Here is a 12468-nt window from a genome sequence, read left to right as displayed (position 1 = left end):
GACAAGGTGCGCACTCACGCTGAGTGCCATGCTTGGGGCGGGGGGCTGAATTGTGTCCCAAAGGGCTGTTGCTACATTTGCAAACCTTGCACGTGAACCCCGACCAACTTTGAGGATGGGCATCTGCAAGCCAGGCCCTGGTCCACCGCTGATGGCCTTGAGACTTTGGAGCTGGGGTGTGTGTGACATGCCCAGCCCCCGAGCTACAGTAGCTGGGGGGGATGGGGGGACAAGGTGCCTTCAGTGGCGAAGGAGCCCCTGCAAAGCACATGCTCTGCGCCCAGCCCAGGTTGCAACGTGCGTGTGTCGGCTGGTTCCCCTTCCCCTGCAGGCTGCTGCCCTCTGCTGAGCCAGCTCCCCTGCAGCCTCCCCCTGCGGCCGCTAGAGGGAGCCCTAGCTGCAGCCGGTGGGGCAGCGGTTTCCGTTTCCTGTGCGCTGCCCGGCGGCAGGGGCCCCGTGCAGGTAGGAGCGCGCGCCCCGGGCCCAGGCTGGAGCAGGGCGCGCGGCGCGGCGCGGCGCAGGGGAGGGGCGGGGGCACCAGCGGAGCCTGGGGGAGGCTGACGGGCCCCGGGTACTAAGGGGGAAGTGGGGACTGGGTGCTGGGGGAGGGAACTGAGCCCGGCCAGCCCCCCCCCCCCCCGGGGGGCGGTTCTCAGGCGCTACTTTGGGCTTAGGCAGGAATCGTGGCGCTCTCTGGTGCAGCGTGTGCAATAGCAGGTGTGCAACGGCAGGCAGGGGTGTGTGCAGAGCACTGTGCAATGACAGGGGTGTGTGCCTGCGTGCAAGTGTGCAAATGACGTGTGGGTGCAGCAGTGTGCAATGGTAGGCAGGTGTATGTGCACAGCACTGCAGTGGCAGGGGTGTGTGCGCAAGTGTGCAGAGCGTGTGTGTAGGTGCAGCAGTGTGCAATGGCAGACGTGTGTGTGTGTGCTGTTGCTGACAGCAGGGTCTGGTACTTAGCATGACTAGCTTTGTGGCATGATGGTCACATCCCCTATTGCAATGCCTGGTAGCTGCACAGTGGCAGGTGCTGTTGGTGGCCATGAGCAATGAACAAAGGCAAGCTGCTGCTTTCAGTGAGAGATCCCCCAGAGAGCCCCCCTGCCTCCGCAAGGAAGCGCACACCCCTACAGATGGCAAGTGGTCATTGAGTCACCTGGCCCGTACCCTGGGACCCACTGTGTGAGGACTCCTGGTGTGTATGATCCGGTCGAGCTGCTTGGGAAGCATACATATGCGTGTGTGCATGCATGTAAACAACGTTGCTTGTTTATAGTATATTTGTGAAATTTCCCAGCCAGCTGGGTGCTCTTGTGCTGTGCATGGTCCTGTTTCAAGTGGAGGGAGGTGTTACCTGCTTGATTCCACTCTTACAAATTCCTCATTTGCATCAGGTGAATTAAGCACCGTGTGACTGCTGTGGTAACCTTGTGGTATCTTGATGGTCTTGTTATTCCGCAGGTGGTGGTATTCATTTATTGTGGTAGCAACCAGCAGCTCCAGTCAGGATCAGGGCCCCAGGGGGCCAGGCCTTGCACAGCCACACACACAAAAGACAGTCCCTACCCTAAAGAACTTACAGTATTACACCCCAATCCTCCAAAGCTTTATGGCTGTGCTTAACTCTATGCACTGTGAATAGTCAATGGAATTACTTGCAATGCTTAAAGTTAAGCATAGGCCTAGGTCTTAGTAGGGTCAGGGCCATAGCAGTAGAAGAGTCAGAAATTAAATCTATGTTGAAAGCAACACGCAGTCAGGCTAAAATCATGTTTTGGAGAAACAGAGCGAGAGTTCCTGCCTCTGGTTACTAATGACACTTAAAATGATTGAAACTGAAAAAAAATCTAATTTACTTCTATCTCTGGTTTTGGTTATTTTTACATTTTGTATTTGGACAATGAAAATAGACCAGTGGCTTTAATGTTTTGGTTCTTCTGCATTAACCCAGGAAACAATGCAGGGAATGTTTTTTAATTTTAAAAAATTGTTTGAATTTAAAGGGGCATGACCTAGATAGGGGCCAAATTTTTAAAATGTGTAAGGAGTGGGGGAAGCCCTCCAGCTTTTCTAAAAATCTAAGACCAACATGGTTTGTACAAATTAAAAGGGAAAAAATCCAGTGAAAACAGTTGCTTCTAAACAAAGATACTTTCTCTGCAGAGATTCCAACTCTCCCCCATAGAGAACCTGAAAGTGAAATTGACTAAATGGTAGAGGTGACTTTATTGATTCCCATTGTCTACACTGGGAGAAATGCAAAAAGTAAACAAAGGAACTAAATAGTGATGACTTAAATCCAATCCTTACAATCCTTTAATTTAAAAAAATCTTACTCTGTTTAGGTTTTTATATCATGCTCATCACTACGAAATGAGAGCACCTAATGTGTTACTAGTAACACAGCAAAAAGTGTTTTGTTTGCAACATTATCATCTTTTAAGTTCAGTGTAGTTAATGGTTTTTAAAACACCTATGGAATGTTTCTGTTTATAGCCAGTGTTGAGAACACTTCTTAAAAAACAGAACCAAGACTCCCTGATCATTGTTTCTAACTATTCTATTGATTAAAATTAGGCCACAGCTAAACTAGGAAATATTGTTGGGTTTTAAAACATATTAATCAATATGTTTTAACTAATACACATTTTAAACAGGGCTTTGGTCCTAGTGTAGATAGGACAACTTGTGTTTAAAAACATGTTACCTGGTCATGATTAACTCTCAACTCCCCTTATTTATCCTAGGCTTGTTGCTAGTTTTGTGTGAATAAAATATTTTTCAGTTCACTGGCAGTTTAAAAAAAAATGTTTTGGGTCAAACTGAAGACTTTTTTTCAGCAAATCGAAAAGTAAAATAAATTTGTTTCAGGTCAAACAAATCATTTTGTTTTGACAAAACTGAAACATTGTTTTGATCATTTTAAAACATTTTTGATTGTTTTGAATAAAATTAAAGGATACTTTGAAACAAAAAATTGTTTCAAACTGAAAAATTGAAACATTTTGAAAATATTGAAACAAAAGTATTTTGATTTTTTTCCAGAATTGTTTAATTTTTTTTCCAATCCAAAACAATCGGATGAAACCAACACAAATTCGCTAAATGTTTTGGTGTCACCGAATCATCATTTTTTGCCCAGCTCTGTATCTGATGGTCTCCTTCCAGAAACCTGTAACTGATCCATGTTTGAACATCTGTCTGATTTCAGGGAGAAAAGAAGAATCCATCTCTTGGGCTTGAGACAAACGGATATTCTGGATGATCTTTGAATAGAAGAGCACAATGCCTTTCTTGCACGGCTTCCGCAGGATCATTTTTGAGTATCAGCCATTGGTAGATGAGATCTTGGGATGTTTGGGGATACAGGATCCTGAAAAGCAGGAAACTCTAGAGAGGTAACAAATTTCAAGCCTTTACTCTGTGACTTAGTGTTTTTTTTCCCCCCCTTAAGTAACTGAATGAAGGATTAAATAAGTGATTGTGGGTTACTACTCTAAGCTTATCTCCACAGAAGTTCCTCTGAATAGCTGTGTTGTATCTAATTAACACTCTAAATTGTTGTTGTTTGTATTATAGTAGCATGTGGAGGTCATACCTGAAATCAGGGCCCCATTGCTGTATAGGCATGTTGTAAGAGGCGGTCTCTGCCCCAATGAGTTTACAGTTTAAATAGACAAGACATACAGAAAGTGGACGAGGCAGCAGAGAGGTGAAATGACTTGCCCAAGGTCACCTGGCAGGTCCAGTGGCAGAGCTGGGACAAGAACCCAGATGTCCTATGGCCCAGTGCAGTGGGCCAGCTGGTGTGCTATCCCTGAATCACTGACTGTACCATCAGAGGCCTTCGCCGTAAGAAAGCTGGATGCTGATGTTGGATGGATGTGGGTGCCAAGAAGATTTGGGGAGCCCTTTAATAGAGAGGAGCCAATTGTTTACACAGGGGTTAAAAGGCAGATTCTCCAAAACCTGCAGAGGGGGGTGGTTTAACCCTTTAGAGAGACCTTCCCTGTAAGTCTGTTGACCTGGAGCGAACTCGTGCAATAGGAACTAAGTCAGGCAGCTGACACTTAATTCGGAGCAAGTAAAACCTCCCCCGGCGGTCAGATCCTAACCGGGAGCAGCAGCGAAAGCAGGCGCAGTGCACCGAGGGGGCGGCTGGCTCCCGCAACATGAGACTGGAGCGATAGGAGGGCAGGACACCTGCAGAGACCTTTATTGGCCCGGGCTTTGTGAAGGAGCCCAACAGAGTCGGGTGCCCAAATCCCATCGGAAGTCAAAATACCTTGGGCACCTCGATCGCAGCTGAGGTCCTTGCAAGGCTGGTGAGAAGGGAGAGTCGTCTAGCGGTTGCAGCGCAGGTCTGAGAGGTTGGTGAGCGGGGCCGTGTTCTTAGCACGCCCTCAGAGGTGCCATGTGCTTACAGGCAAGTCCCTCATGCTGTCTGTGCCTTGATGATTTTTTTTTTTTTTCCTCCTCTGCAAAGTGGAGTTGAGACTTTGCTACGGTAGGAAAGTACTTTGAGATCCTCTGAGGAAAGGTGCTGTCTCAGGGCCTGATCCAAATGCTGGTGGGCGTCTCTCCGTTGGTTTCAGTCACTGTGGATCAGGCCCTACGTGCAGGTAATAGCAGTGTCAATGTTAGGCCTCCCTCATGCCCTTTGCCACCCCACATCTCAGGAGAAATGTGGGGAGCTCTAACCATGGGCCACTTTCCTGTGTCTCAAGCCCCAGCTGCCTAGTTGAAGACAGCGGCAAATTCTTGGTCCTCAACAAGCTGTTGGAGAGAGAGACCCAGTCCCCATTCTACCAAGAAGGCGTGAGCTACTCCTTGCTGAAGGTAGCGGAACTCGGGCGGGTGCCTGCAGCTGAAATCCTCCTGCAGAACGGGGCCAATCTTGTCTTTGAAGGTAAATCTGGGGGAGATGATGCGTTCTAAGCACATCCCTGTTCCGGACGCAAACAGGCTCCGCAGGCGGCAGAGAGGGAGGGGAGGGTCGTTCGTGGGCTGGCCGGCGGACTGGAGCCACGACGCAGCGTCCTGGATCTGAATCGAGGGCCCAAGCCCTGCCCCTGCCTCATTGGGCTGGTCATTCCCGAGTTAACCTGTCGGTGGTGTGGAGCAGTGTTAGATGTGTTATGAGTTTTGGAAGAAGCCAACGCCCAACCCCCTTCCATCAGAGGGAAGATCAGTGAGCTGGGTGGGATCATAGGATATTCCACTTTCCCCTCCAAACCCCCATCAGTGGATAATAAAATTGGTCCTTCGCTATCTGGCTCCTAAGACCTTCCATGCCCCTTTCCCTCACAATGGATTGATTTTTTTTCCCCCCCTGAACACTTAAGCCAGGGAGAGGATGCTGCGTTGCCCTTTTTTTTTTTTTTTTTTATCACCAATGTTAATGAAAATGCAATTGCTGGCACTGGGTCTGGTCTCTCCCACCGTTCCTTGGTGCTTTCTTCTGAGCCAACTTAGAAACGTGTTGTGCTAATGGCCTGGGCATCGCAGGAAGTCAGCTAGTGCCTTTTGGTTTAAATCATAGGTAGGAACGTGCTGGCTTCCCAGGGCGCAAGCACCAGTGTGGTTCCAGGTTTCGTGAGGAAAATGTTAGGCCAGAATCTGACGACACCACTTTGATTTTACCAGCTCGTGGGGCAGGCGATGGGCTAGTGCCGTGGTTTGTCTGGCAGCCTCTGTAGCACAGAGGACACTGCAGGGGGTACTGCATGGCTCAGGGGTGAGTGATGGGCTCTGTGGCCCCCTCACCTTTAGGTTGCCAGTTCAAATCCGCCAACACTGCCAACAAACTGTTACCGCCTGGTGGCTGCTTGTGTGAGATGAGCACGGTGGGGGTTCCAGCCAGTTCAGTGGCCACATCAGACACCCGTGTTGCCAGTCCCAGCAGCGAGCACGAGGATGCAAGTCCCCAGGATTAAACCACCCCTTCAGCTCAGGCTTGAGGCATGCTGGCTGGTCTGGGCTGACTAGCTTGTCCTAAGCGTGGGCTGTGGATGGCTAGCGAACACCAGGCGCCAGGGCTGTACGTCCGGCCTCGCTCAGCAACGCTCCTTGCATTAGCCCTGCGCGTTAGCACATGGCCTGTTTAGCAGGGTGAAGGGTTTAAAAAGCTGCAGAAACCAACCCTGACTCTTCTGTTCAGCCCGTGGCCAGAGAAACCCTCCCTCCCGGCAGTGGCTGGGCTTTTGTGACATCACGCCCGGAAGGCTGGCTGTGCTCCCGCGGGGTGGCCAGGTTTTAACAGCTGGCCCCGTGATCTGGGGAACATCCAGCTGTTGGGAAGGGGGCGGGGATGGGGGCATTGGGCCATGAATTGCTTCCCTTGCAGGCCCAGCCGCACCAGGGTAGCAGTGACAAGCAGTGAGTCTCTTGTCCAGCCATTCCCCCCGCCCCCCCGGCTGCCAGGGAGGTGGTTGGGGCCTGCCTGTGGGTCGCGGGGCTGCAGCCTGCCAGAAAGGGGCTGGGACGGAGCTGGCTCTTCTGATCCAGGCTTAGGGCCAGCTTGTTCATCGTCCTAGAGACAAGACCCGCACAACAGCAGAGCCTGGGCAGCCAATTGCTTAGCTTCAGCCCAGCCCGCCCTGTAATTCCTCCAAGCCCAGCAGGATCCTAGCCCCTTCCCACGCTCTCAGCCCCATCTGGGAGCTGGACTCTCTGAACCCAGCTGCTTTGGGTTATTCTGCCTGAGCGGGGACTGTTTCAGATTTTTGGGAGGGCGTCTTTAGTCCTGGAACTCCCTGACTTGTCGTTCGGTCCGGCCCTAGATCCCATCACCTATTACACTGCTCTGCACATCGCTGTTCTCCGAAACCAGCCGGACATGGTGGAGCTGCTAGTGCGCCGCGGGGCGGACATTAACCGGAGAGATCGGGTATGGAAAGCACCCACCTTAGGCGCAGGGTTAAAGGATCTGACCTCTCCTAGGTTTATGGTACTGATAACACCTCCTGGGAGATCTGGGCCTGTGTATTCCTTTGCAGAGAGCACATGCAGAGAGGGATCCAGAGTGATGACTGCTTAGCTTATCTCCCTTTATCTTAACGTCTTGGGGGGCTGGGGTCCAGGTGGAGCATTGCATGCTGGGACTCGTAGTTTGCACAGGCTGCACTTCAGTGATGAGGCCTGGCTGCAGTCAACCCTTTGCATGCCCTGCCCCATAGTGCTAGCGCTAATGGGGGGAACCCCCGCTATTCCCTTCTGGCCGTACTAGCCCTGCTTTTCACCCGCTTGGCTGACTGTGGAACCCTTTCGTGCGGCAGTGATCGTTCTGTGTGATCAGCCTCCACAGCAAAGTGCTAAAGCGGAAGATCATTGGCTTTTTCGCGTCGTTGTCGTCTTCCTCCCCACAGATTCACGAGAGCAGCCCCCTGGACCTCGCCAGTGAGGAGCCTGAACGGCTGCCATGTTTGCAGCGTCTCCTGGAACTCGGTGCCGACGTCAACGCAGCTGACAAAAATGGTCTGTGCCCCTTTCCGTCACACACAAAGAGTTAATCCCCCGCCCCCCCCCGCGCAACTCCTGGTGCAGTTGATTCCCACCCAGAAAGCAACCGTCGGTATGTGTAGCAAACAGAATGGGCAGAGCGTTGTCTAGTTAGAGCAGGGGACGGGGAGGCAGGACACCTGGGTTCTTTTGCCGAGGCTGTTAAATTTGGTTCTGGATTTCTGAATCGCCCAGTGCTCAGCCCGTTTTAGAAGTCGGAACCACCTGTGGAAATCCAGATCCGGGTTAAGACCTTCAAACCCTACTGGCGTTCAGGGGCATTGGCACCTCTAGGACAGACAAGACAGGCAGGGATTTAAGCACATTCGAACATGGTGGGTCTCCGCCATGCTCTAGCACTGCAGCGTAGCAGTGCTCAGACTACCTGGCATTGCCAGTCTCTGGCGCCTTCTGGCTAGCACGCTTCATTCCTGCCCACCCCCGTCTGTGCTAGTGCCACTCACGCTGTAACATGCTTGCAGTTGCCCTGCAGTGCTCAGGGGCTAATGGAAGAGTCACAATGTCTGGTGCTCCCTCTGCTGACTCTAAAGCAGTATTGCGCCAACACGCACTAGCCCCAGGTTGGGTTGCCAACCCTCCCAGTTTCTCCCGGAAGCAGAGGGTGGGGGAGAGTGAGCAATGGAGGGAAGGGGCGGGGCAAGGATGTTTAGGTTTGTGTGATTACACAGTTGGCAACCCTATCCCCAAGGCTGTGTGTGCTCCCGCTGCTGCATCCTCGTGCAGTTTGACTAGCTCCCTAAGAGGGTTCCCCTCCATACTGTCATGGTTCGTAGACAGGGGCAGCCCCAACAGGGACCCTTCCTAGAAGTCACCCTGATGTAATGCTCCTCTTCTCCACAGGAAAGACAGCTCTGCTGCATGCCCTGGCCAGCAGCGATGGAGTTCAGATCCACAACACCGAAAACATCCGGCTCCTGTTGGAAGGAGGTGAGGGCAGCCCAGCAGCTGTCGGCTCATTGCCCTGTAAAGACCGAGTGCGCTTTCGGGCAGGGCCCGTCTGTTCTGTGCTTGTACAGCACCGAGCACCATGGTTCCTAGGTGCTACCACAATGCAAACATTTGGCACTGGCCTTTCCTCCCTGCAATAGTCCAAACAGGAGCTTTGTCCCTCCTGATTCACCTGCCCCCAAGTGCAGTAATTCACAGCTTCACCCTTCTGGTTGGTGTCTGATAGTCCTAAAAGCTCATGCTTCAGGGCTTCAGCCTGCAGGGGTCAGGAAGAGATCGCCCTTCCCACCCTATTCTGGAGTTTGGTTGGTCTCCTCCCTCTGAAGCATGAGGGACGATCACAGCTGGAGATAGGACATTCGATGAGGAGGGCCAGGGCTTTCAGGTGGCACCAGGCATTCTCTCTCTGAGGTGCTTGGCTGGCTGGTTCTTGCTCCTGTGCTCTGGGTCTTAACTGATCACCATGTGGGATCAGCCGGGAGGGGATTTTCCCCTAGGTCAGGCTGGCAATGCCCATGGGTTTTTTTGCCTTCCTCTGCAGCGTGGGGTATGGGTTGCTTGCCAAGATCAGCTGGGTATATCTTGCTTAGTCAGTTCTTCTACAGGGGCCTGGCATTGGTGCACATCAGTCCCCCACATCCTCTGCCTGCAAAATCATAATATTGGTCTAATGTCAGTGGTTGGGTTTAGCATGCGGGTGCTGGGGCCTGTGATATACAGGTCAGACCAGATCATTTCGTGGTGCCATCTGACCTTACACTCGATGACAGCTGCACTCTTTCTTAAGCCTATTTGTCACCGTCTGGATGAAACCCTTGTATTGGCCACACTGTGAACCCTCGGTGGAGACTGTTTTAACTGGTCGCACAGGTTGGTGCAGAGAGATGCTGTCCCTCCAGGTGAAACAGTCACAGTTGCTACGGTGTGCTCCATCAACTCCCTAAGTGGCAGGCAGAGGAGGGCTGGAGATGAGTGACAATGATCAGTGGCTTGGGGTGCAGTTCAGAGGAGTGACACACATACCTGCACCTGCGCTTCGGGGTCAGCCCCCCGTTCTAGGGAGTCTGCGTCCATTGCGGCATCTGACCATGGCTCCCCCTTTTGTCTCTGGCTTCAGGAGCAGACGTGAAGGCCACCACGAAAGATGGTGACACCGTCTTCACCTGCATCATCTTCCTGCTTGGTGAGACGGTGGGCGGGGACAAAGAGGAGGCGCGAGTGATCAACCGCTTCTGCTTCCGGGTCACCCAGCTACTGATGGCCCATGGTGCTGACCCCAGCGAGTGCCCAGCCCATGAGTCCCTCACGCACATCTGCCTCAAGAGCTTCAAGCTCCACTTCCCGCTCCTGCGCTTTCTGCTGGAGTCGGGGGCCTCCTACAACTGCTCCTTCCACGGCCCCTCGTGCTGGTCAGGCTTTCACATAGTCTTTGAGAGGCTGTGCTCCCACCTCAGCAGCTCGGAAGACGACAGCTTCTCCGCTGACCTCCTGCAGAAAGCGGAAACTGTCCTAGAGCTCATGGTGGCCAGCTCGCAGATCCCCAAACTGCCCAGCAACTTTGACATCAACTCCACCAGCTGCAGGTTCCAAGGGGAGAAGATCAAGGCCCTCTTCTACTCCCTGAAGCAGTTGCAGCACTCGCCGCAGGCCCTGAAACATCTCTGCAGGGTATACATCCGGCAGCGCCTCAAACCGTGGCCAGTGGATGTGAAGATCAAGGCACTTCCTCTTCCTGACAGGCTAAAGTGGTATCTCCTCATAGACCACGGCAACACTGGTGAGGAGGACATCTGAGCCAGGCAGGGCGCAGACCTGGAATCCTCACTCCAATCCCTCCCCAAACACTCCGGTGACTTGGTTTCCCCACCCAGAAGAGCAAGAGGTTCCTTATGGTCCAGCCAGTGCTTTGTTTGATCACGCTGTTCACAAATACTGCTGCAGGGCCTGTGCATTTAGGGGCCGCATGGGCCTGGCTTCTCGGGGAAGGGACACCCTCAGCAGCACATTACCTGAATCCCACTGAAGTGTGATTTGGGGGGAGAGGGTAGCGGGATAAGTGGATTGGGCTGATGATCTGGACTTTGTGCCTTTACGAGCGATGAGTGTTGGCAGGAAGGCTGCTTCGCACGGACGTACAGGAAACGCCTGCCTGGAGTTGGGTGGGATCATGAGCCCGGTCTGAGGAGCCGAAACCAGAGTAGAAACTCAGGTGACGCTCCCCCTAGGTTGCCCAACTGCATGTGCCATGTTGTTTGAATAAGGCCAAGGAACAACCATTCCCCCTCTCCCTCATGTGCCCACCAGTCTCCGGCCGCGCACTGAACGCGGGAATGGCTGAAGCGGTGTCTTAGAAAAAATGGCTGCTTCTAACTCTGCCACCTCTGGGGAGTGCGGCCTGTGGCGGGAAGAAGCCTTGGGCTGCTAAGAGAAAATGTTCAGCGAGCGCCTCCCGCTCCCGTCTCCTCGGGAAGCTAGCAGGAGCTTTCCCCTCAGGCCAGGCCCAAATGCAGGCGGTGCTGGCCGAGGGAGCGAGGGCCTTTCGCCAGCCCCCTCTGCGCAGAGCCTTGAGCGGCCTTGGCTCTCCCAACGCTTGGAAAGCAGGAGATGTGGCTCTTTGCAGCATGGGCCATGTGCCAGAGGAGCAACTAAATTCACCCAGGCTTTCCAAGAGCCCCAGTCAACCTCAGCAGTCACACAACAGCCTGTACCCCCTGCCAGGACTAAAGGAAGAGCAGAGAGCGGTTAGCGTTCTCTCTCTCTCTCTTTTCCCCAAGCATCTGCCAAGCACTTGGGGCGAAGGCTGGTGCCCCTATGAGCCGGGTGGGCTGTGAGCTCAGAGAAACATTTACAAATGAGAGGGAAGCGGCAGGGCTGGGCGCAGCACCTGAAGCTCTAGCTCAGGGCTTTGCCGTCTGCTGATATTGCAAGTGGAGGGCGGCACCTTTTGCGGCCAGAGGAAATCATTGGCTTGTGAAATGAAGTGCTCAGGGGCTATTGGAGGAGATCGTAGGAACAGTGCTAACATGGGGCCTGGTTGTGGATTCCCAGGCCAGGCTGTCCTTTCAGCTTAGTCGAGTAGCAAGTTATTCCCATTTCCTCTCGTGTTGGGGTTTCTCCACGCTGCTGCCTGCACCACTCAGTGCCTTGGGGGGGGGGTGGACAAGTCTATGCGAGCAGAGGAGCCACTAACCTTGTTTCCAGCCTAGGCTCCATTGACCCTCCCCCTGAGGCCGTGTCTTGGGCTGGAGGTGCCTCCTCCTGGAGGGTGCGCACCTTGGCCCGAGGAGCACTTTGCAGCACTCGAGGCCCTGGTGGCAAAGGGTGGGGCTCTCGTTTTCTTCGGTTTGTGCCCTGCTAAACTCTAGGTGTGATCTCAGCCTGGGGCTGCAGAGACGAAAGGCCAAGTCACAGCACCATCCACTCAGGGCAGCTTTCCCTCCAGCGTGTTAACTACCCTAAGTGCCAAAGCCAAACAGCTGCTAAGCCAGTCTCACCCCTGGGAGAAAAAGCCAAGGCTCCAGTGAGGAAATGCCCTGTGATTCACCTCCAGTTACCAGCTAGGCCTGACGAGCCTTCACGCATCTAGGGCTAACATTGCAGCTGGGTACGACATGGGGCTCTTCCTCCCGGGCTATCACCTCCACCCATTTGTTAACACTCACAGCAGGGCAACAACATGAAATTCACTCTCCTGCCAAAAATCCATCCACCCCATGTCTCCCCCCATCCACCTCCACCCCAAACACTTCACAGGAGCAGCTGACAATCATATTGACAAATGGGTGTAAAATGAAACACTGTGCCGGTATCTTGCTGAGCTCAAGCCATTAAACATGACCTATTGTCACAGAACATGGATGCTTGTTTCCTTTGGGGTGGGGGTTCCCCAGGGGCTCAGCAGCTGGGCCCTACCTGTCCCTTAGGGGAATGAAGACTTAACAGCAGCACTCTTTAGTGGGGGGAGGCTGGTTGCCCAGCTGTCAGTAACCCTGATGGGCC

General features: G+C 53.2%; 1 protein-coding gene across 6 annotated transcripts; it reads left to right on the top strand.

Moving 5' to 3' along the window:
* The first annotated feature begins 312 nt into the window (after nucleotides 1-312).
* On the top strand, nucleotides 313-12299 carry ASB6 (ankyrin repeat and SOCS box containing 6). Of its 6 annotated transcripts, none has more exons than XM_039506253.1 (7): nucleotides 313-462; nucleotides 3212-3398; nucleotides 4734-4909; nucleotides 6783-6889; nucleotides 7368-7476; nucleotides 8362-8448; nucleotides 9587-12299. In XM_039506253.1, the coding sequence occupies exons 2-7, from the start codon at nucleotides 3286-3288 to the stop codon at nucleotides 10261-10263; spliced, it is 1269 nt and encodes a 422-aa protein (XP_039362187.1). In that variant the 5' UTR covers nucleotides 313-462; nucleotides 3212-3285; the 3' UTR covers nucleotides 10264-12299. The 6 variants fall into 6 exon arrangements, with proteins under 6 accessions (XP_039362187.1, XP_039362183.1, XP_039362185.1 ...); XM_039506249.1 differs by having other exon boundaries at nucleotides 4728-4909; nucleotides 9587-12297; XM_039506251.1 differs by lacking the exon at nucleotides 313-462 and adding an exon at nucleotides 610-717 and having other exon boundaries at nucleotides 4728-4909; nucleotides 9587-12297.
* The last annotated feature ends 169 nt before the right edge of the window (nucleotides 12300-12468 follow it).

The sequence above is a fragment of the Mauremys reevesii genome, linkage group 19, assembly GCF_016161935.1.
Source record: "Mauremys reevesii isolate NIE-2019 linkage group 19, ASM1616193v1, whole genome shotgun sequence".
In the NCBI taxonomy this organism is placed as follows: Eukaryota; Metazoa; Chordata; order Testudines; family Geoemydidae; genus Mauremys; species Mauremys reevesii.
This window is presented reverse-complemented; position numbering and strand designations above follow the sequence as displayed.